This window comes from Xenopus laevis, chromosome 3S (assembly GCF_017654675.1).
Source record: "Xenopus laevis strain J_2021 chromosome 3S, Xenopus_laevis_v10.1, whole genome shotgun sequence".
Taxonomy (NCBI): Eukaryota; Metazoa; Chordata; class Amphibia; order Anura; family Pipidae; genus Xenopus; species Xenopus laevis.
The window spans coordinates 33,496,071-33,521,607 of NC_054376.1; the positions used below are offsets into that span (position 1 = coordinate 33,496,071).

General features: G+C 35.7%; 1 protein-coding gene across 1 annotated transcript in view; it reads left to right on the top strand.

Annotated features, from left to right (window-relative positions):
* unc5d.S (unc-5 netrin receptor D S homeolog) overlaps positions 1-25,537 on the top strand; it is a 301,388-nt gene that overhangs the window by 46,650 nt on the left and 229,201 nt on the right. Inside the window, exons 2-4 of the mRNA XM_041587754.1 lie at positions 5,979-6,292; positions 24,940-25,083; positions 25,404-25,507. Coding sequence (XP_041443688.1) covers positions 5,979-6,292; positions 24,940-25,083; positions 25,404-25,507 — 562 coding nt within the window. The remainder of the gene's footprint in view (positions 1-5,978; positions 6,293-24,939; positions 25,084-25,403; positions 25,508-25,537) is intronic.

The window sequence follows — 25,537 nt, forward strand, 5'->3', positions numbered from 1 at the left end:
GCACCAATAGGGAGCTCCCACTTCGAGTGGCCATGTTGGGGCACACACATGCACATAATGATTGAATGCCGCAACTTGCTCATTAGGAGCATGAAGCATATATTTGCGCTCTGACTGACATGGTTGCTCTAACTGGGAGCTCCCAGTGTCCTAGAGATGGCGGGGGGCAATTAAAGAAAAATAAACTACTGTTACCGCCAAACAAAGTGCTCCTTTGGTTGGGGATGATATTTTTTGCCAACAGGTGTCCTTTAAACAGCTCTTGGGTTAGTTAGAAGATATAGCAGATGAAGTTCAGAATTGGGTAAAGTTTATTGACTTTTTTACAAGAGCACATAGAAATTGTTTTGTGGCAGTAGGCATAACATTATATACAAACTTACAACACAATCATTGTGAATGTACAGACGACAAAAGACAATTGACTGCTCAGATCTTGTAGGACCCATCTAACATAAACAGTTAAGGAAGTGTTGATATTTCCCAGCCACTCCATTTGCCATAGTTTGACTATACTAGGACAAAAACAGTTCCTGTATCTGGTACTCTTTGTTTTAATAATACCCACTATAATGCATTTTGTGGAGGCCTATTTATTAAATTATTTAGAATTTCTCTATGCATTTTGTTTACCCAGAAAAAAAATGCATTGTTTTTGTGCTGGAAAAAAAACAAACAAACACAGGTGTCTTCCCGTTGACTCAAATACCACTGATGACATTTTGACAATATTTTGCCACAAATGTTTCTGTTCTTTTGCACCAGCTAAACTGGTCAGTTTTTCTCATCACTTAGGGGCCCATTTACTTTGCTTGAGTGTAGGAATAGAATAAAAAAAACTTTGAATTTCGAATGTTTTTTTCGGCTACTTCGACCATCGAATGGGCTACTTTGACCTCAACTATGACTTCGAATCGAACGATTCAAACTAAAAATCGTTCAACTATTCGATCATTCGATAGTCAAAGTACTGTCTCTTTAAAAAAAAAAACTTTGAACCCTTGTTCGCCACCTAAAACCTACTGAAGTCAATGTTAGCCTATGGGGAAGGTCCCCATAGGCTTTGCTATCTTATTTTGGGTGAAGAAAAATTGTTTGCTCAATGGATTAAAATATCAAAGTCGAAGGATTTACCGCAATTCATTCGATCGAATGATTAAATCCTTTGAATCGTTCGATCGAATGAATTGCGGTAAATCCTTCAACTTCGATATTCAAAGGATTTAACTACGACAGTCGAATATCGAGGGTTAATCAACCCTCGATATTCGACCATAAGTAAATTTGTCCCTAATTGTGTATTTCATGTGTATTTCATGTAATGGAAGACTAGAAAAAAAGCATAAGCCAGGAAAAAGGTCTTTATCTTTATCTCTAGCTACATGGGAATCTGCCCAGAAACTAGGAAGATCAGGAAGTTAGGGAATTAAAGCCATAGAGGCATTGTTAACTCTATGGGTCCCAACAGGTTTAAGAGGAATTTGTATTTTTTTAGATCGCTCATGCCTTTTTTTTTTCATTCATACTTTTTATAGTTGTAAATTTTATTAAATTCAGTGACAATCATGGTTTTAGAGTTTGTGAGTTAAGAGTAAAAACCACTAAAGAGTAAAACCACTAAAATCCATTGCTATGTCTACTATAAAATCATGCAAACATTAAATAAATCAGGCTGCAATAAGGATTCATTATTTTTTAATTTGGATCAAGTACAAAGTAATGTTTTGTTATTACAGAGAAAAAGGACATTTTTTTGTTTTTAAAATTTTGATTATGTGGAGAAAATGGAGTCAAACGGTCATTCTGGATAATGGGTTTCAGATCATGTTTCTGGACTTATATATCAGCCAAGGGTAGATAAGATGTAAATGGTACTATTATATGCTCTAGCACAGATCTATATATATATATATATATATATATATATATATATATATATATATATATATATATATATATATATATATATATATATATATATATATATATATATATATTGAAGCTCATACATAGAGTTAGGTTTTTGTAGAATGATTACTCATCAAATTCATGTCTGATATACGAGCTATAATTCTTATTTTTTCTGAGTTCCAGGGGGATAACAAACTTGTATGCATTAATCTCCCTGAATGGCTTTGATAGCTGTGCTAGAGCATGTAATAGTACCATTTACATTTTTATCTGCCCCTGGCTGATACATAAGTCCAGAGACATGATCTGACCTTTCACAGCTATAAGTTTAGCGTGCTATGAATTGAGTATTTCTAAGTGCTTTCCAAAACTCCTCCTGTTCACACTATTAAAATGAAAGGCAGATATGCTGTACTGTAAATTGTTTAAGGTGTAGTAAAGTGAGGATTTGGCGGGGGAGGCTAAGGAATTTAAGTATAGCTACTATAATAAGTTAATTTTGAAATATGCTTAATATAGAGGACAATGTTATAGCATAAAAATCCACAACTATAAGTGGGAATTAGTAGGAGCTTTTCATGCACCGGCATGTCTACTGGGTTAGAAGTGGAGGAGGAAGGCACCAATTGATAGATCAAAAACCTGTATTTAATTTATGGTTTGGGCTTTAAACATCGATTAAGCAGTTGCAACATCCCTTTTCAGAAAGTAGCTTTTACATGACCAAAGACACTTTTCGAGTCAAAGGGTATGGCTAATAATAAAGAAATACTTGTGAGCAGATGGATTAGTGATGCTCATTGATGCTTCACTGAACTGCATGCTTCAACCTGCAGATGCACAACTGCAGAAGAAAAAGACCTGTTCCAATCTATAAACAGTATACCTTGGAATAACACGGGTCATATATTTATATATAACAATTTATTCCTGAATATGTTCACTTTTTCTGTAATCATTAAAACCTCTTTTTGCAGGGACACAGCAACCCCCAAAATTGTGTTGTACAATAAATCAGTGCACATTTAACACTCAGGAACACATTGCATCATTTATGAAAAGGTCTTAGAAAAAAAATGGGATCTGATGTTGCATATTTACAGTATAGCTTTATGTCCCTGTAGTTCTGTGTTCCAGATTCAGTGTTCATTTTCAGTCCCCTATGGATCCTTTGTTGTTATGCACTGAGAAGGCTGAATGACACAATACCAAATCGATTGAGCAATACAGGAGAGCTGATGACCTGCCGTTCCATTACCTTGCTATCCAGACCCAGATATATATGCTAGGTGTGAAAGGATAATTATTTTTCCTTAATGTTTGTGTTAGCAAGTGAAAAGAATGTGCATCAGGGGTGAGAGACATTTCTTCCTCATTTATTCTACTAGGAAGAGGCTAAAGTGTCTCTTTTGGCACAGGGGATTTGAGCTGAATCTTGTCAGTCTCTTCATATTTGTACAGGGTCAAGACATGTGGGTGTGCTTATGTTCTATGGTTTGGCATTGATATTATGAAGAGCCTTTAGTGAATGTGGATATGGTCATGCTGGTGTCCTGGCAGGGGTCAAAAGCTAAATACATAAAAATAAGTAGACTGAATGGAAAGCTAAATGTTTTAGGGGAGGCTTAGAAGAAGGAGACAATGATATCTGAATGTGGTGGTGTGGAAATATATTTTTCTTGCTGCCTCTTTAAAATATTAGCAAAGTCTATGATGGTCATCACTACGCATAAAGGAAATGCTAAGGATTCATACTAAACTACTGAACTATTAAACTTGGTAACCTGAAACAATTAAGCTTCTTTTGGGGTCCCAAGCGGATTTCTTTATTGCAGAGATATGCAGTGATAGCTTGGAATACCAACATTTCATGATTATCAGAAGTTATGACTTATATATCTACAGGCAACACATAGGCTGATCATGAATACTGTGATTTGGCATAAAGTATACAGTATGGTCGGCCAATTGATGGTTGACTGAGCGATATAGAAATAGATAGGAGTCTGCATTTCCAGGTCCATCAGCAACGATGCAATGCGCATCATTGAGGGTTATGAACTGGTTAGATTTCCCGGATCAGGTCTAATGTAATTCTATTGGGTTCTAATGAGACAAAAGAGGGACACTGGCACTAGGGTCAAACTCCTACTGATCTTTTCAGTAACAGCTAGGATATATATTTATGTTACAAAGAACTGAGTCATGTTCTCTGTGTCTATGGCGCAAGTTGTAATTCTCATCTTTCTCTGATTAATATTCTTGGAAGGGAGAAAAGCTAAAGCTAAAAAGTTATAGTCTAGTCATATTTAGTAAGGAACCGGATAGACATCACTGGTGTCTCTATAAAGATAAGAAAGCAATTTATGTTTGATAATTTCTAAGCTACAGACATGTTACAACTAATATAATATTTAGCTATATTCAACATACAAAGGTGTCCCTTAACACTGAGGCAGTTGGATTTGGTAAACAAGAGTCATAAGAAGTAAAAACCAGCTTCTAAGCTTCTGTGATATGTTTATGACATGTATAAAGCATGCATCACAGCAAGTCAGAGCAGAATGCCAAAGCAAGTCAGAAGTAAATGTATGGCTGGATGTAGAATATAAATTGTATGTACATATGTTGACTTGTTTATAAGTTGAAAGGAGTTAAAGGTCACTCCTTCCAAGGAAGATTAAATATTCCACATTTCTTTGTAAGGTTATTATAAAATGTGTAAGGGATTCATAGATGCCTGCAGCTGCATAGAGGGTGCTGGAGACAATGAAAAAAAGTATAAATATGCAAAGAAACATAGTAACATAGTAAGTATGGTTGAAAAAAGACACATGTCCATCAAATTCAACCTTTTAGTTTTTTTGTTTTTTTTCTTAATCTGCCTAAATGCTCGTTGATCCAGAGGAAGGCAAAAACAACCCATCTGAAGCTTCTCCAATTTGCCTCAGACGGGTAAAAAATTCCTTCCTGACTCCAAAATGGCAATCTGACTAATCCCTGGATCAACTTGTACTATGAGCTATTTCCCATAACCCTGTATTCCCTTACTTGCTAAAAAGCTATCCAACCCCTTCTTAAAGCTATCTAATGTATCAGCCTGTACAACTGATTCAGGGAGAGAATTCCACATCTTCACAGCTCTCACTGTAAAAAACCGCTTCCGAATATTTAGGCGGAACCTCTTTTCTTCTAATCGGAATGGGTGACCTTGTGTCAGCTGGAAAGACCTACTGGTAAATAAAGCATTAGAGAGATTATTATATGATCCTCTTATATATTTATACATAGTTATCATATCACCCCTTAAGCGCCTCTTCTCCAGCGTGAACATCCCCAATTTGGCCAGTCTTTCCTCATATCTAACATGAAAGCTATTTGTTCCTATCAAATAATCCAATGTAACCCTCCCATGGCAGAAGTAGAAATAAATGTCATGTTTTTTTGGTCACATGTGACCTTCTCTTATAAGCGAGTTTCACCCATGTATATAACAAAGAGCCTAAAAGGCCACTGTCCATTTTTTACATGAAATATTGTATATGCTTGGGGGTGATGGGCAAATTTGTCCCGTTCGCGAAAGGCGAATTTTGATGCCGGTGACAATTCAGATGCCGGCGACAATTTGACGTGCATTAAAGTCAATGGGTGTACATAAATTGTCACTTGCATCGGAATTTCACCACAAATTCGCCCATCACTAATATGCTTTCATTGAAACATAAGAAGAGAGATTCAAATCTAAGTAGGCTATTTTAGACAGACACTTTACAGATTAGAGGTTTTCTCCACAGACAAAAGAAGTTGGTTACTCAGCTAAGGCTGAGTACAAAATAAAATAGACTTTGAAACAGGAAGCAGAAAAGAAAGAAAATAAAACGATTAGTAAAGAAAAGGGAAGGAAGAAAGGAAGGGATTATGTATGTGTCCATGATTGTCCATGATTGCTAAAACAAATCTAAAGTAAGACTGTAATGAGCAACTTGTTTGAAGATATCATAGCCCATTGTTTAAGAAGAGAAGGATTTTTATGAGGGAAGAACAGCTTTTACTATTAAATAATGAAGGACATTTAAAAATAGCAAAAAAAATAAGGTGGTAAATCCTATTAGCCATTATTCCAGGGAGGTAACCAATTCTTTATGTCTCTTTACACACACAGGAAGCAATAATGGCGAGGTGCTACCAGAGTCTCTACCATCGGCCCCAGGAACCCTGCCTCACTTCCTAATGGAGCCAGAGGATTCCTATATTATCAAAAGCAATCCTATCCATCTGCGATGTAGAGCCATGCCAGCTATGCAGATCTTCTTTAAATGTAATGGAGAATGGGTACATCAAAATGAGCATGTGTCCGAAGAGAGTGTCGAGGAAGCAACAGGTAAGAAATTGCTTTTAAACATCTTGAAGCATTTGTTGAGCTCACCCATGAATGTTCATTCTGTAGCCCAGTTTTCTTCAACCTAAAGTTCTCCAGCTGTTGCAGATCTGCAGCTCATCCCATTTTAAGCTTGCTTTGATGTAGCAGAATTTTTATGTCAGCAACAGCTGGAGAGCTGCTTCAAAATAATATGGCACATTTGTTACATGTATTAGCAAAGATGATGGGGGCCCGACACTGAGGTGCCAATTTACTAAAAAGCTCTTCCTTTGATTTGTGGTTTTTTTTAGGTTTTCAGGTGTTTATGAAGCTGGCTTTTGTGTGACTGTACAAAAAAAGTCATAGTTATTATGCGACAAGTCGAAAACTTGAGGTTTTTTTCACTTTTCTGCAACTTTTTCAATTCGATGTAATGTAAGCAGGGCCTTCCGATCCCAGTTGTTTACTTTATATTTTTAAATTATTGCAATTAGTGATGGGCGAATAAATTCGACAGGCACGAATGCACAGCAAATTTCCAAGTTTCTCCGCTAGCGAATAATTATTAATATATATAATACATTTGCTGGTGAGAAATCCACCAAAAATTGGCTCGCACATAAAAATTGTTGCGCGTCAAAATTTTACAGATGCCTATTGACTTTAATGTATTTGGACAAAATTGCTGCGCATTTAAAAATTGTTGCACGCCCATAAAATACATTTCGCATTTCGCATTTTTTTTTTCATTTTGGCACAGATTCGACCATCACTAATTGCAATAACTCTGTTTTTTTATAAATAAATCCAAAGCCCTGTGTAACTTACTGTCACTATATAAAAAAGAATGATGATTATTATAAAATTTCAAATATATTAGAAACCACAGTGGAGATTAGTGATCTTTTTAATATTAGTCTGGAACGTTGAGCCTTCCTAGGTAAAGAAACTCCACCCAACTGCCAAAATTAATTGAATTACAGGAGGGATTTCACTAGTCAATATATTAGGCAGCAGACATATCCAACTCTCCTCTTTGGGGTGGTTGATCCTTTTACTTACAATATCTCTCTTAAAATGCTTCCATGAAATAGAGCTAGAAATTCTCCATTTTTTTTGCTGAGAATAAATGGATGTAAAATAATGAGTCATTGAAAAAGAAATTATGAGAAATTCCTGGAGCCATGGGGAGCATTATATTATTACTGTTAATTAGGAATAGCTTTAAATATATAGTTTAATTACAAACATGAATTTATCATCTTCATTAAGCCCTTCTTCCGTTTCCTACTTTTTTTCTTACCCTTTAGCCTGCTTCCTGCTGCTTTAGCTACCTATAACACTCCTTTCCCTCAATAGAGCAAGACCTCAATAAAGCAAGCCAAAATTACTCCACTGCTTTCCAGGATCACACCATTGCCATAACACATTATATGCAACCTCACTTCACCCTTACTAAACACCAATTAAGTGCCTGTTAGAATGATACCCCAAATACAATAAAGTCAACGGGTGTCCAAATAATTTTGACATGTGACAATTTTTATTCACTCAACAATTTTCCGTGGAAATTTACCGCAAATCCATGCCTAGCAAATACATTTGTCCATCACTACTGAGAAGGTAAACATTAAGGACTGAGATGAGGGACTGCTGATCAGATGCAGGTGCAGTCGATAAAGGAGAGTCTTAAGCCATAGTTTAAACACCCCTAAACAACAGCTGCAATCCAAACCCAAATTCCGTGGATTCACTTGTGTGGTGCTCTACCTGGGAACTTCGCTGCTCCACTATTCCATATACATCATACTAATCGAAAGGCAATCAGATGGCACTCGCAAGAAATTGTGCTTGCAATTTGTGATTTATTTAGATCTCACACAATGTTTCGGAGGATCTACCCCCTTTCTCAAGTGTGCTCTTAATATTTCTACTCTTTTAATACAATGGGAAACAAAGGATTTGTCTGTCCCTAGTTTTCTTTAAATATGTATCCTTAAAGTGCCTGTAACTTACTGTCCTACTGAAAAGCTCTGCACTGCAGCTCAGTAAGTCCATACCTGGTGTTGGATGTGACTACTGAGGATGCTTGCATGGTGAATACAGTTGCACCTTACATGACCTCAAAACACAAGAAAATACATTGGTTGTGTTGGTCTTTTGAGCAATTTATGAGTAATGGGAATGTGTCACCAGGCTTCCTTAAAATAAATTCAATTACACCAAATCTGACGACCGAGCATTGTTCAGCAGTCTGCAGGATTGACAAGAGAATATCCTTTTGACTGTGGTGATTAAAGAGGCAGGAAAGTTTCCTTTCACGTCAGAAAGTTAACACCTGTCATATTGTGCTCTGCTTAAAGATCCCTAAGATGCAATATTAGCGTGCTGCGAGGTGTGACATTCATAGGACTGTCTAGAAGGCTATGGATCACATGAAATATTCCTAAGAAAGTAAATAGGTTGCACAGAACAATAAAGGACCAACACTGTGTTGAAAAAACATGAAACAACCGCAGCGGTCTTCTCAAAAGCTGAGCTGATAAAGTTGGTGAATGCTCTACAACTATAGTCTATGACCTTCTTCTATTTATTCAGTGAGATAATGAAAATATCTCCATGCAGGATATGCCCACCTAGAGCTGTGGAGTTTTTCTCTTTAACAGAGGAGCGTGGGGTGAGTTTAAAAGGTTATTTTTTTTAAGACAATATTGAAGACAATCAGGGGCCGATTCACTAACTTCGAGTGAAGAATTTGAAGTAAAAAAACTTCGAATTTCGAAGTGTTTTTTTGGGCTACTTCGACCATCGAATGGGCTACTTCAACCTTCGACTACGACTTCGAATCGAAGGATTCGAACTAAAAATCGTTCGACTATTCGACCATTCGATAATCGAAGTACTGTCTCTTTAAAAAAAACTTCGACCCCCTAGTTCGCCATCTAAAACCTACCGAACTTAATGTTAGCCTATGGGGAAAGTCCCCATAGGCTTTCCTAAGTTTTTTTGATCGAAGGATATTCCTTCGATCGTTGGATTAATATCCTTCGAATCAAACGAATCGAAGGATTTAATCGTTCGATTGAAGGAATAATCCTTCGATCGTTCGATCGTACTATCTGCGCTAAATCCTTCGACTTCGATATTCGAAGTCGAAGGATTTTAATTCCCAGTCGAATACCGAGGGTTAATTAACCCTCGATATTCGACCCTTGGTGAATCGGCCCCTTAAAGTAGCTTTGTCTCAAAATAGGTTTAGGTTATAAGGATGCCCAGATTTGTAAAGTCCAAAATCAGGGCTAATGGTCTGCTATGGGACAGGCCATATAAGAAGTCAGTCACACTAACTTTTAACTAATATCAATGTACCAGGTTTATTGGCTTTATTCTTTGCCCTAGAAAACCATGAGCCAAAATTAATTTCATGAGAAAAGCGTATCTCCTGATTCAATTCCAGGTTACCCCACAGAGCCAGATGCAATTCAATGACAAAAATGTATCTCACTGTTTATCCCATGAAAACACTTTTAAAGTCTATGGGAAAAAAACTGAATAAGGACCCATATGTTTTAACATTATAAAACATTGATTTCAATCTGACCTATTGTTCCCTGGTAACAAATACTTTTTTTATTAGGCTATTTGTGTTTTTTTGTAGGATTGAAAAAAAAAAATTGAATTGCCAATTTTCATTTTATCTTTAGCCTAATAAAAACTCCTAAACCAGTTTGCAATTTTCTCTCCTGTACCTTTGGCATTGGCTTTGCATTTTCAAATGGACTGTAATGTTTTATGGTTGGAGAGCAATGAGGGTAAGAGAAATAAGTGAGTGAAATCTTATCACAATTTTTATATACTTTTTTATGCAAAGGTACTATGCCAAAAACAATTTAAAAAGTTGTTAAAAAGAACAATTAATTCCTTTTTCCTTACATAACCTCAAAAAATGTAACTGGACACACTGTGATTCTTAAACATCTCATAACTGAATGAACACGTTAATATTTAACAGCCTTTTGCTCACCGTGGAGGGGAACTCCATCCAAAATTATTATACTCATATGCTGTTATTATACTATTACATGGTCAGTTATGCAATGAATTTGCAACTAAGTTTGTTACATTATGCACTGTTGGCTATTTGTGATTGGCGAATCTGTCCTGTTTTGTTTCACCAAATAATTTGCAAAATGGCAAAAAAATTGCGACACGCGAAAATTTGTGAAGTGCATTGAAGTCAATGGGCGTCTATATAATTTTTACCTGCGACAATTTTTGACGCAATTGATTTTTTATATGCGCTACTATTTTTTCCAAATGCATTAAAGTCAACGAGCTTCCGAATAAATTTGACGCATGTCAGTTTTTATGCAAACAGATTTTAGCAGTTTTTATGAAATCATTCGCTAGCGGCGAAATGTGGTAATTCGTGAATCCATGCCTGGCAAATTTATTCACTCCTCACTACTGGTTATGAATTTTGAAACACTTTAACAGAAGCGAGGTATCCAGGTACAATGTCTTGCATGCTTCGTCTCAACTCTGTTAACTCAACTATCTCAATTATTTAGGGGCAGATTTACTAAGGGTCAAAGTGAATTCGAGGGAATTGTCGAAGTAAAAACATTTGAAATTTGAAGTAATTTTTTGGATACTTCAATCATTGAATAGGATAGTACGACTTCGACTTTACTTTGACTTTACTTCGACTTCGATTCAAAGTAAAAATCGTTCGAATATTCGACCATTCGATAATCAAAGTACTGTCTCTTTAAAAAAACTTCGACTTCAATACTTCGCCAAATTAAACCTGCTGAAGTGCTATGTTAGCCTATGGGGACCTTCTACAACATTTTTTTAAGTCTTTACACATCGAATAAAAATTGTTGGATCAAACTATTAAATCAATCAAATCATTCGATCAAACCATTTTTATTCGACCGCAGGATTGCCAAATTTGTTGAAAAAACTTCGAATTCAATATTCGAATTCGAAGTTTTTTAATTTGATGGTCGAATTTCGAAGTTTTTTGTAGTTCAAAATTCGACCCTTGATAAATCTGCCCCTTGATGTGTATATATATATATATATATATATATATATATATATATATATATATATATATATATATATATATATATATATATATGTGGAAAGAATGTCTAGAATAATATTTTCTTTCAGAACGCAGAAAGCATGAAGTAATTCTATTTCAACAAGTGCATGTTCCACAGTGGTCATTCTCCAATGGAACCCAATCGATTCCAATTATTGAATAGCATAAATAATGTCCAGAATCTGTATTACAACTTTGACATACGTATGCAGAGCATCACACCCCTAATATAGGGTGTGATATGGCCTGAAATGTTGCTGTGTGATCATATGCCTATGCTAAGGGAAATTCTATTTTAGATAATGTATGTTCTTATGATATCACTCTGAATATATTTAACCAAAATCTCCATGAATCTGAGCTATTTCACTTTTTTGTGATGATAATACCCTTATATGCCATCAGTTATATTTTGGTTTTAAGTTCTGTAATTTGTGTCACATGACTGAACAAAATTTTAATGTCTATTATAAAAAAATACATACCTCCTTTAATATAGGGAATATAATAAATTGTTAAATATATGGATATGGAGTCATTCAAGAATTCCTTAGCCATACACATGTACATTTGTTCCTGTATAGCCACAATATGTATATGCCACTAATTCGTTAGAGGTACATTTTTATATTCTGGGTCTTGACACAGACCAACATTTATTCCATAAAGCTGCTTCATTTTCCCAGCATCTCTAACACCTTCAGTCCCCTGTGCGCTACTGAAACAGGGAAGCAAAGTACTAAGCATCTTATGTGATGTACAACCCTTTGCTTCTCAATGACATTCCCAAAGCCGAATGACAGAACTATAATTTCTCTTCCTATGTAAAACGAACTTCAACACTGCCAAATGCCATCAAAGGACATTTGACATTTGCTAACGTTTTATCTAGTTTTTTTTTTGTAAATTATAGAAAAAAAGAAAGATATACAGTATATATATATATATATATATATATATATATATATATATATATATATATATATATATACACAAATGTTTTTGTCTACAAAATTCTAATTCATTATTCATTTCTGCAAGAATAAAAAATTAGAAAATGCTATATAACCCCAGGGCAAACTAACAAGTAAAATAGAATAGTGCACGATGTGTTGGAGGGTGGTGTCTGTGGTTACATAATGATACTTTTGGTGACATAAACCTATTGAAAAACATCTTAATACTGTATTTGATTTGACTTGTTTTTCTAGTAGACATCATGTGGATGCCTATTTATTGAAGGTAGGATTTAAGTGATTTTAGAGGTTTTTGAAACCATGATTAAACTCTTTCTCTAAAACCACAAATGCCATGAAAGTTATAAAATATGTGAACATTAAAAAGTCTGAATGGAAATTGAAAGATGCACTAAAAATATGAAAACCTCTAAGAATTTTAGTTTTTCGGGTAATTACTAGTGAAAAAAAATCTAAAAGTCTGAATGTATAAAAAATGGTCCAATAGGATCATTACAGCTCCCACTAACTTCTATGGCACACTGACTTTTACTTGATATATTTTTATATTATTATATTTTTTCATGGTTTTTACACTTAATACATTTTTTTAAGACTTTTAGAGAAAGAAAAAACATGAATTTGTTGTGAAAAAATAGAAATCTGAATTTCAGTAAATCGGCCCCTTAGTCTGTATTCAGTTTTAAACCTTTGGACTGATGTGTTGCTTCTTATGCCAAACAGACTTATGCCAAATCTTTAACAATCCCTAAATAAAGGAACCTACCTCCAGGATTTCAGCAGCCACAACTCTCATCTCAAGCTCTTCTGATGCTTTGCATGGTGTATTTACTATATTGACCTGGGCAGTAGAAATATTGCAAAAACAAAACAAAATATTACAATACTTTAAATCCAGTCTGATGAAGAGAAGGATGACCCTGCTATGGCCATGTTTTCACAGCATAGGGGCCCATAGTTATCTTGAGATAAGCTGAAAACATTCCTCGCTTGCACCGCTGGCCATACAGTGAAGAGAACGCCGATAATAATATCAATCCGGCTTTAGTCATAATCACAGTGGGTGTGCTATTTCAAAACCTACGCGTTTTCCGCCACATCAGCTTCACTATTGCTGGGTACTTACTGGGTACATGCATAGGGCTTTTGTCCTTTGGTATAGCAAAGAATGTAGCATTGTATACTTATGGAGATCTCTTATACCAAATGCTCTTTGACGCAGAAGCAAAGGCATACTGTAAATTGCCACCAGTGGACCACAATGGGGTCCTAGGGGCCACTAGTATTTAGTTTTGGGTGTTGGGAAACAATGAATTAATGTAAGTAATGAAAGCAGCTTTTATTCAGCAAAACAATGAAAAATGCAGGAACAGTCACATGTGTTCAACTGATGGCTTTTTTACATAAAGGCAATGCAGGAAAAAAAGTCTGCTTTAGAGTGCAGAGACCTGTGTCTCCCTTCCATAATACATAACTGATTAGGGTAGTCACTACTCATTCCCCTTACCCCCAGCTAGCAGTGGTATTTTCGTTTGCCTAAAGGACAGGGCTAGTTGCTCCTAACCCTAACACTACTCTCTTCACTGAACACTTGATTTTTGATACATCATTTAGTGCAGAGAGCAGAAAAACGGGGGGGGGGAGAAAATGCTTCTAAATGAGCACCAAAGGGTGTGCTCTTGCACTTGTGCCTCTTAGGGTCACAAACAGCATTGGATTGGGTTAGCCGAGGCTCACCAGAAAATCCAAGGAAAGAGTCCACATCCAGTGCACCTCTTTGCCTCTCTCTTTCATCTCTGTCCACAGATGAGTAATGCTGCTGCCACCACCATTGATTTCCATCACCATTTTCCAGCTCCTAAGGCCTTCTACTGTTGCACCCTTCCTCTTAGCCATGTGCCCAGGCCCATGGAAACCCAACAGCAATGGGGTCCAATGGGTTTTCTTGTGGTGTCCCAGCAGGCCATAAATCACCCCTTAAGTCCAGGAACAAATCCAGAGCAACAAATTGACCAGCAGTATTGGGACATTACAAACTGGCCAAGAGCAGGTCTTTTGAGTTTGAATTTAATTCAAATAAACTGATGTCTAGTGTGCGTGTACCAGTTTAGCATGTCCACAATGATGTTCCAGAGCTTCATTGGCTCAGTAACATGACTGGCGAGCTCCAGATTAACGTACTCATAAAAATATCAAATTCAAATGGAAATATTTTTGTAAACGGGGCAATGCGGTAGAGGGGCCGTGTATGAAAATCCGTTAGATGAAGTGAATGTAGGTGGGCAGCAAGAATTGGGCAGATAAACATCTACAGTATTATATTTAGCCTTAAACAGGCACAAAATTTGATGGGCACCTATTTCTTGATTCTGGATTTGTTTTCATAGTCATCACTGTGGCTCACAGTGCTAATATTTATGCATAAATATCGAAATATTGTATATCGATGCTCCCTTGTTTGTTTTTTTAAAAACCTTCTGTGCAGAGAGTAAAAAAGCACATTTCAGGGGAAAATATTGGTGTAAGTTGCCTAGAGGTTAGGGATCCAATAGTGCTACACATATTTTAGGGATTTAAAGACTAAAAGATATGTAAATGCAAAACATTATCAAATACTCCCTGGGAGAGGGGGTGTCCACAAGGGAGGTCACTCTATTGATTAACTTACTAGAGGAGATGGCACTTCATCTGCCAAGCGTTAAATACAATTAGTAATAGATAAATTGTTGACAATGTTATGCATTTTACAATTTAATGATATGAGAGGTGTAGACAATATGAGCAATAAAGCTCTGTTTGTCTGTGCATAGATTTCCAGTGAATAGGATGCCAGCATTAGCATGCAGAATCTTCGATTTACTGAGCCTTGTAAACTGCTCTGTGGATAGGAGATGCTGCACCATTTATCATCTCTGTGCCTTTAGAGGCCCAGCCAGGTGCACAGGAAGAAAACACATTTGGCAAGAGAAACCCCACCACGAGGCTGCTGATGGACATTTCAGAGAAGTGATAATGAGCAGAAGATAAGGGGATTATGGGAACATATGTTTGGAAACAGCTCCGTGACTGTTAAACACCAGGTTTAGGCCAAGCAAGGCCGGTGTCCACATACAAGATAAAGACTGGTGTTTCTAGTCACAGGTCTGACATTTTATCATCCATCTTTTCTCCTTCTGCTGCTGCAGCGGCCAGTTCAACAGCTAGGGAATTATACAGAAGGACATTCTTATAAGACCAGTCAGTGTTTGTACATTCTGTACATACTGCAGCTGAAGGGTCTTAGACCCAGGGGGATTTGCAATTCACAGTAGAAAAGGAGTACACAAGTAAACGGCTTTTTTTCTTTCTCTGGGGGTAACAGGAAAATAGCACAAGGATAGCAGAAGAAAATATAAAACATAAAACCTTTTAATGTTAAATTCTTGATCATTAAAGAATGCTTACATCAGTCTGTCTGATGTATCGTAGAAGAGGAGAGGGCGACATCTAGACGGTAAATTATACCAATCAATTATGGTATGCGGGTATGAAATCCTTTATCTGGAAACCCATTATGCAGAAAGCTCCAAATTACAGGACGGTAATCTCCCATAGACTCCATTATAATCAAATAATTCAAAATTTTAATATGTTTACTTTTTCTCTGTAGTAATAAAACAGTACTTTGTAATTGATGAAAACTAAAATATAATTAAACCATTTTGGAAGCAAAACCAGCTTATTGGGTTTATTTAATGTTTACATGATTTTCCAATAGACTTAAGGTATGAAGATCCAAATTACGGAAAGATCTGTTATCCGGAAAAACCCCAGTCCCGAGCATTTTGGATAACAGGTAAACTTATGGCGGAACTAAGAAAGGGATAATTTACTCAGACTGGTGCTCACAGTAACTTGTGCTCGATCCAAACTAAAATATATTAATCCTTTCTGGTGCAGACAAAGTATAGAGATCTAGATTACAGAAAGACCATTTATCCAAAAAAAAAAAAGGTCTCAAGCATTCTTGTGGCTTGGAATAAGACTAAGCTCTCTAAATCATCCCAGAAACTGGCAAGTAATGCTTGTAAGCTGCTGTCTATTAGACTGAACATTTAAGTTTGTTTGATTAGAGGTGGTGTTGAGCAAAACGTTTTGCCAGGTATGTTTTTCACAGCAAAATTCCTTGTTTCCTTTTTTTGCCATGAAAAAAACCCCCCACATATAGGCTCCAAATGCATTTTGTACTGAAAAAAAGTCCAAAGGTTGTTATACTGTTAGTTTAAGCACCCCTTTTTATTCTAAATATAGTTTTATAATGTATTTTTAATATATGCATTTATATATTGTTTTAAATAATATTGCTGTGAATGTGAATTATGATGCAATTACAGTATGTCATCCTAGGAAATGGTGTAGCTCCAATTAACAATATAGGGTTTTGAAACAATAATATCACACCTATAGTCCTCCATTCACTGTAGATCAAGAGCAAAAACAGTAGATGTTGACAGATTCTTTTAACAAATAGACTGATTTTATCTCGTTCAAAATGACCACACAAGATTTATAAAGAATATCAAGACAACATGGAATTATGGGATCTCTTTAAAAGCCCTTAGCAGCACTGTACTTTTATATTGCTACAGAAAGTGTATGTGCCTTTTAACAATCGGACAGGTTTTTAAAGATATTAGAAAGCAAAAAGAACTGCTGGGCAAGGATAAGAGACTAAAGCTGCCCATAAATGTAAAGATCTGCTTGTTTAGCGAAATTGCCAGACAAATAGATCTTTTGCCAGTATACCCAACATAAGGCAGAGGTTATTGGGTAGTGATGGGCGAATAAATTCGCCAGGCATGGATTTGCTGCGAAACAATAAAATTGCTGCGTGTCAAAATTATTTATTATATTGACTTCAGTGTGTTTTGCCCATCACTAGTATTGGGTTGATCACAGTACAGTACAAGAAGGCTGTTGGGGAGAGGATGGCATCAATGAGATGCTATACTCATCATCTTGATGGGATTGGTTGTTATCTGGCTGATTTTAGACCAGGTCGAGGTGGACCCTCAGAGGGCTTCATACACTAGCCAATATGCTGATGACATGGTCTGTCAGCAGCTTTTACTTGCCCATGCATGGCCACCTTATTATTGGTCTTTCCTCATGCTTAATTTTTGACATGTAGTGGCCACATGACTTATGCGCATACTTACAATAGCAGTTTTCCACTCTAAATTTGCTTGTAGAGTGAACATTGTCTCCACCATATTTAAAGATTTGAGCTTGTTCAGGCTGCAAGCTCCATGTCTAGTGAGGAAGAAGGAGTCACTACTCCATTAAATGCATACAAGTACAATACAAATAAAAGTACAATGAGTAAAAAAAAAAAAGTAAAATTATGCAATAAATACAATAAATATCAACAATACAAGTAGCTCAAAAAAGAGCTTAAGTGCTATGTGGTAAGAAACAGTGGGAAGGAGGTCCCTGCCCCGTAGAGCTTACAGTCTAAGTGGGTGAGTAGCTAACATACATGCACAAATTGGAGGTGAAAAGTGCACAAGGTAAAGGCATTGTCCAATAGGTACTAGGACTAAACCAATGTTCTAGTCTTTCAACAAGAAGGTTCTTAGTTTTTTCTTGAAGAGATTGAGAGAGCACTCCTTATGGAGGAATTCAGGGATGGAATTCCAGAGGTAAGGGGCAACAAGATAGAAAGGTTTGAGACAAGAGGTTAGCCTTGATCAACAATTTCCATGAAGCGGAGAAGACATCATCCTGACTTGCTCAGGAGGCCATCGGCACAGAAATTCTGCAGCCAGCCTTTATCATTCGTTATCTATAGTTTGTTAATGAACATAAATAGGAATAAGCACATTTTTTCACCTGATACAGTTTTTGCAAATCTGTGCTAGAATTTCATCATACATTTAGTTTTTTGGGGGAAACAATGTGTGGTGGTTGCACTGGGAAAACACAAGAAAAACACCACTGACTCGATAGATTTGAAGTGAGAAAAAAATTGATTTGGCGCAAAAAAATGGTTATGGACTACAATGCATTTGGCACAAGAGAAAAACACTAGAAATAAAGTTAATGCATTTTAATGCATTCGGAACGAAAAATAAAAATGAAAAACTCCTACCCATTGACTCCAATGCATTTGGCACATGAAAAAAGGTGCATCCAAAAATGGCCATTGGCCATGCATTTCTGGAAAAGTGAAATGGAGCAGTTTAGACCATCACTAAACAATAAATAGATTAAGGGAAGCTTGATAATTTATTTGGAAAAAATGTTTTTTAAATCAGAAACAAATACTTCAGTAAATGCATCTAGAATTGAGGTCTCTATGTTATAAACTATCCCACCCAATCCTATAAAATATAAAATTCAGTTCTACTTGGGGATATGAGCTGTCTCAGTCTTACTTTCGACTTTCTGTTTATGTTGCCTCTGTAAGTGCTGTGAACAAACCTACGGAGACATTATTGTTATCAATCCTTAGCTTCAAACCCCCCCCCCCCCCAACACAGCCATAGGATACAAATAGAATTCTGGATTCATCATGAAGGATCAGGAAAAAAATTCAAATTTCTCCTCTGAGGTAGAATATTATATTAAGGTTGCTGGATAATAAAGTCAGCTATGGGCAAGGACTAAGCTCTAGCAGTTGTTGCTATCAACACCAATAATAAGTCCTCAGATAATTTTGCTCTACTGACCCAAACTCCCTAATTAGAGTGGATCAGGGGAGCCCATTTCACAGTTTTCTATAAAAATTTGTTTGGAATATACAGTATTAATAATTCAGTTACAGCCTCAGTAAACAAACAGTTTTTCACTCTAAATGTCAGTATGTTCATTGCATTTTAATAGAATGATCTTCAGACCTTAGTTAAATGCCGAGATACGTTTCAAGAAGGATTTTAAAAAAGTGATGGTAATCAAAAATTAATTATGTTAATTAGGCTTAAAATCGTAGTGTTTGCTGTCAACAGATACTTCGCTGCCCTTTAACCCGGAAAACCACTGTGGATCTTAGATGAAATTACATTTTATTAATTTTGCAAGAGTTGCTATAGGGTTTTGGGAACTTTCTTATATCGGAAGTCTTAGACAGAGTTAACCTTATAGTACTGTAGAGCTAGAGCCATAGTCTATGTCCATGCATTCCTTCTTCAAACTGTCAATAATTGGAGGTTATTTCATTTCATTTAGTGTCTTCTTCTGGGTTAGACCTAGGCAGTAGAGATACATCACATCTGAAGGGCCTGATAACCAAAAGAAACAATAAATCAGCAACTCTTGAACTCTTTTTTTATTTTTTTTGGTTTGAAAAGTGTAAACTGGTAGTTTACTAGTGTCATTCAGTTGGGAATTAGGAAATATAATACATGGACACTGTTGGGAATTGTTGGTTTGACTCGTATTTAAGGAGCTAGATGCTGAATAACAATTTTCTAATATGGTTATTTAAACTGAATTTAAAGAAAATGCACAAATCTCAGTATATGGAGCAGCCAATAAACAAGTACCAATTCAAGCAGAGATCAGAGAAGGCCGCATTTAAAAATACAGTCCTTGAGAATAGGCTGAAGGTCAGGGCAAGCAGAAAACAAGCCAAGTATAAGGCCAAGGGTGAAAACAAGGGCAAGAATATGGGGAGCAAGGACAGGAGCATGACTTATGGGATTCAGGAAACAGGACCAGTAACTGGAACAGGAGCAAGAACACAAAACAGGAAGCTCAATATGCTGTATGATGCAACACAGGTTACTGGCAGGGACAGATATTGCCTGCAGTTGGATTAAGGGTATGTGCCATAAAATACAGACAGGAGAAACAGCGGTTAACATAACCTGCCAGGCTCAAGCTAAACTGCCTTCTGTGGCTCAGCCTGTGGCCAGACAGTTTCTCCATCAAGAAACCTCTAATGGCACACAGTATTTTCTATTGCCTTCTTGCCAGTTGATAGCGCAAACAATTTAGCCATTTGTCACCATAAATAGAATAGGCACCTATGCATGCTCTTGCACACTGAGGATCTAGACTCTAGAGGCGGTTCTGAAAAAAAGATCACCTTTTTATTTTCTGACTTTCTTTATCACTGCTTGAAAAATTCTTTAGAAAACAAAAGTAAAAACACTGATTTGGAAGAGAAAATAATGATTAACGAAACTCACCAAACCACAATGTCCCACAACACAGTCTGTTGTAACTGTAAATGAGTTGCAGTTATAGTTTTGATTCCCAGATATACATTATGTTTCATTAAAAATGATGAGCAATTTTATTTGCCAGGCATGGATTTGCGTTGAATTTCTGCGTTTCGCCATCTGCAAATTTGTGTCCCCCACACAAAGCCAGCAACCTAATTATGTATCCCTAACCTCAAATAGTTTTTCCCTTTAGAGTCATCACCCCCTGCCCAAAGATAATCAAAGTGTAAATCTGCATCTTAATCTATGCAGTCAAGCAAATCTTACTTATACAGCACCCATACTGTAATAAATTTAGTGTCATATCATCCTAGCTATAAATCTAGACAGAAAATGAAGGCCATTATTGAAGCTTCTGTCTTCTGAATTCCATTGATCTACAATACTCTAATAATATACATTAGATAATTATAATGCACTTCAAAATGCTGAGAAAAGCATTGCAAAATAGCTTGATGGATGCAGAATTGACATACCTTTTTTTAATGCATTCCTGCATTCCCGCATCCCCTATATCTAGATCACCATTGATATAAACTGGCAATGTCTCACATGTGCAATAGCTTTCTAGTAAGAGCTTGGTTTCCCTTTTTTCTAAAACTTAACAAATGAAATACAGTCATTGTATTTATTGTTACTTCATTGCCCCTTAAGTTGTGAAGGACTTTTAGTAATCTGTCACTAAGTGAGTAACGCCTAATTGACCTTTCTGGGTCAAAGAAATAATAACCCTTTAGCTGGGTACTGAAGAACTTGCTTTTATAATGATTACTAATCATCTGAATTATGTATATTTATGCAGCCTGTACTGTAATCTGTTCCCAAGAATGTCACATCGTGGAACAAACAAGTCAAAATGAATATGTGTGTGTAGTAAATAGAATGTGTTTGCAAATTTATATACATAATTTTTTTTTGAGTGACAGGATTCCTACGTTAAGCATATTTTGCTGTTATCACATTTTAATTTTTATAATTAGAGTTAGAGAGGGAAGACTGCCAAGTGCATTTAAAGAAGCAGGGAGGTTATAAAAAAGTCACAAACATATTACTGAGGGGGCATTAAACTTTTTTAAGGGTAGCTAAGCCACTGTTTATCTTACCTAGAATATTAGTTTTTGTTGCTAATTTTCTGCACGAAGTGTGTCACTTTAAAAATTGTCCATTGGTGTCCAACCACATAATATAGCTGGAGAGAAGTGGTGTTCCAGGGTGCAATATACAAGAACCCTCAGATTTGTCCAAGAGTTTATTTGTGACATCAGCCCAAGGGAACAGCTTTAGTTTTTGAGGCTTGGATAAAGCTGTACTCAATACTGTAGATGTAGAGTTACAGTAGATAAGAAGGGTAGTCACAAAAGTCTACTTCAAAGTCTGTGTCCATATACTTTTAAACACTTATAATGTATATGTGGTTAGAGAGGCCATATTAATTGCCTCAATAAAGGCAAGCTGATTGATGTGATTATAACGGTGGCTGAATTTGTCTCGGAAGCATCGTCAACTCAGAATAGGTATCTTCAGTGCTCCGTTAACTCATAATTTTAAATAGAACATATTCTTTCAAAAATATACACTACCAGAAATCCTTTATTCAGAAAGCTCAGAATTATGGAAAGGCCATTTCCCATAGACTCCATTTTACCCAGATAATTACCCAATTTGTAAAAATGATTTATTTTTCTCTGTAATAATAAAACAGTTCCTTGAACCTGATCCAAACTAAGATATAATTAATGCTTATTGGAAGCAAATCCAGCCTTTTGTTTTTTTTTTTAATGTTTACATGATGTTCTAGTAGACTTAAGTTATGAAGATCCAAATTAAGGAAAAATCAGTTATAAAGAAAACCCCAGGTCCCAAACATTCTGGACCACAGGTCTCATGCCTGTATATTTTTTGGAAATATTTTAAAAGTAAATTAGTAAAGTCCACAACTGAATAATGTTAAGAGTTAAACTGGGAATTTCCTGTACAAAATAAAGAGAGGCTAATCACAGAAAATCTAAAGAAAGACAAATAAAACTGCTTTATTAGTTTAAATACTCCCAAAGCAATATAGCTAATAAACAGCTTTTAATTTTATCACTATATTAAAATGTGCAAGATTACTTTTTGGAATGTTAATTGTGTTACGAATATTACAGTTTTTTTTTGTAAAATTAGCCTACTTGTAAAATGAGTTTCAGATTTTATAATAACATCTACAAATATTGCATCTTAAAAATTAAACCACAGGGGTACTTTTGTTCTTAGATATATTGAAATCTCTTGTTTAAATCTATCCCTCACCTATATCTGAAGTTCCTTCTTTAGTTGTCAAGGTCTTACATTTTGTTAGTGTTTTATAATTCTTGCTAAACTATAATAATTCATAAATTATTTTCTACATGGTAAATGGTGGATTAGTTGGGAAGTTTGAACTAAGGGGCAGATTTATCAAAGTTCGAGGTGAATTTCCGATTAAAAAAAAAAATCAAATTTTGAGCTATTTTTTTGTGTACTTCGACTAGGGAATAGTCCAAATTTGATTTGAATTTGAAAAAAAATTGAAAATAGAATATCAAAATTTAACATGTACTGTCTTTTTAAAAATTCGATTTCGACCATTCGCCATCTAAAACCTGCCGAATTGCTGTTTAGCCTATGGGGGAACTCCTAGAAATTATTTGGAGTCAATTGGTGGACTTTTTTTGGGGAAATACTTAGATTTGAATTTGATCGAATGTGCTATTACTTTGATTCGAACGATTCGAATGTGGCCGAATACTGACCTATTGGATAGAAAACGGACCTATTCAGCCAAAAAAACCTTTGACTTAATTTTGATTAGTCTTTTTGAATTAGAATTTTGAAGTTTTTCAAATTCGAGCAAAAAAATCGGACAATTTTTTGGGCTTTTCACGAAAAGTCTGAAATAGTCTGATTTTGGGGGCTAATTTCAGCACAGACCACAGAAACTTTCAAATAGGATTCAGGCTTTTTCCATCCATGGGGTATAACAAATCGAGAAAAAGTTGAGATTTTCCACTAAAAATTAGGATTTTATTGTAAAAAAACCTAAAATTTTTCACGTTTTTGGCATTCGGACTACAATAAATAACCCCCTAGGAATTGTTTTAACTAGCATGCCCATACCAAAATGAAGATACTGAGGTTATGCCATACAAAAAATTTCCTTTAGCTTTTTAACATGCAGCAATGAAGAACTTACATTTAAAAAACTTCCACCAATTTAGGGGTATATTCATCAAAGAGTGAAGTTAGAGATCGCAACAGTCTGCTAGCATGAAATACCACCTCTCTCCATTTATTTCTATGGGATTTTTAAAGGCTTATTTATCAAATGGTGAACTTTCACTTTCACCCTTTGATAAAGACGCCTAAATCCCATAAAAATCAATGGAGAGAGGCAGTATTTCACTCTAGTGGACTGTGGTGATCTCTAACTTAACTCTTTGATAAATATCCCCCATAGACTGCTAGGCAGCAGACATCATTGCTTGCTTTAAGTGGGGGTTAAATGGTCAATGACGTTGTTTAGCAAAAATACAGTAAATAGGGCTTGTGTATTCTGCCTTTTTATTCATTAAAAAAATGTAAACAATAAGGGGTATATTTATCAAGGGTTGAAATTCGAATTGAAAAAACTTCGAAATTCGAATTCAAAAAGACCAACCGAAATTAAGTTGATGTTTTTTTTGTCGAATAGGTCATATTTGGCCAAATTTGAATCGTATGAATCAAAGGAATAGTGCATTTGAGTCGAAGTTGAATTTTTAAAGAGACAGTACATGATAATTTTCGATATTCTAATTTTCTAATTTTTTTCGAATTGATTTTGGACTGTTCCCTAGTCAAACTACACAAAAAAATAGTTTGAAATTTGACTTTTTTTTTTATTCGAAATTTTACCTCGACCTTTGATAAATCTGCCCCTAAAACTACCCTTACTACCTCGCCCTCCTATCCCCTCTAAAATCCTCAAACATCAACAAAATATATTGAGTTCTGCATGAACAAACTCTTACCGCTTATTTAGCTGTGGCCTATATATCTTGTTTACAGATAAAGAAATTATCATTATACAGAGGGATTAACTGGTGATTTTGTAACTTTTTTTTCCTTCTATAGAAATAGAAAATTGCAATAAACATATTTCTTTATTACACGGTACATTGCATGGAGCAAACCATATTGGTAATCATGTTGAAAAAAAATGGTGCCCTATAAATAAATGTGAAGCAGATTTGATAAGCTGTTTTTAAACTAATGAGTAGCCAACTGTTGTGTTCTTCTGTAAATTGCCTTTACTTCAGAGTAACATAGCCTAAGAATACTGATAATACTTCTCTTTTTTTGGTTCAGGTTTAAAAATCCGTGAGGTCTACATCAATGTAACCAGGCAGCAGGTGGAGGATTTCCATGGGTCAGAAGATTATTGGTGTCAGTGTGTCGCCTGGAGCAACCTGGGAACATCAAAGAGCAGAAGGGCATTTGTGCGTATAGCATGTAAGTGCCTGGATTAAAGTCAGAACTATAACAATGCATAGTTACATGTTACATAACAAAAACGAGAGAGATGAATTCAATTGCTGCAGAACAGTTTATATGTTATTATCAATAGATTTGCTCCTAACAATACTTTTTGTGTGATGGGATATGACACAAGTGTTTTGTAAAATACATGAGGTTATATTACACCGTTACTTCGCTCAGTCAGAAGCTTATAAAATATCAACAGAATACTCTGCAATATGAAATCATAACCAACTTCTACTTTATTTAAATACTGTACCCATTTTTTTCCTTCGACCCTCTTGATTTTATAGACCTGAGAAAAAATTTTGAGCAAGATCCAAAAGGAAAAGAGGTTCTCATTGATACTATGATTGTCTTGCACTGCAGACCGCCAGAGGGTATACCCACAGCAGAGGTAGGTAACACTCGTTGTGAACGTTTACAT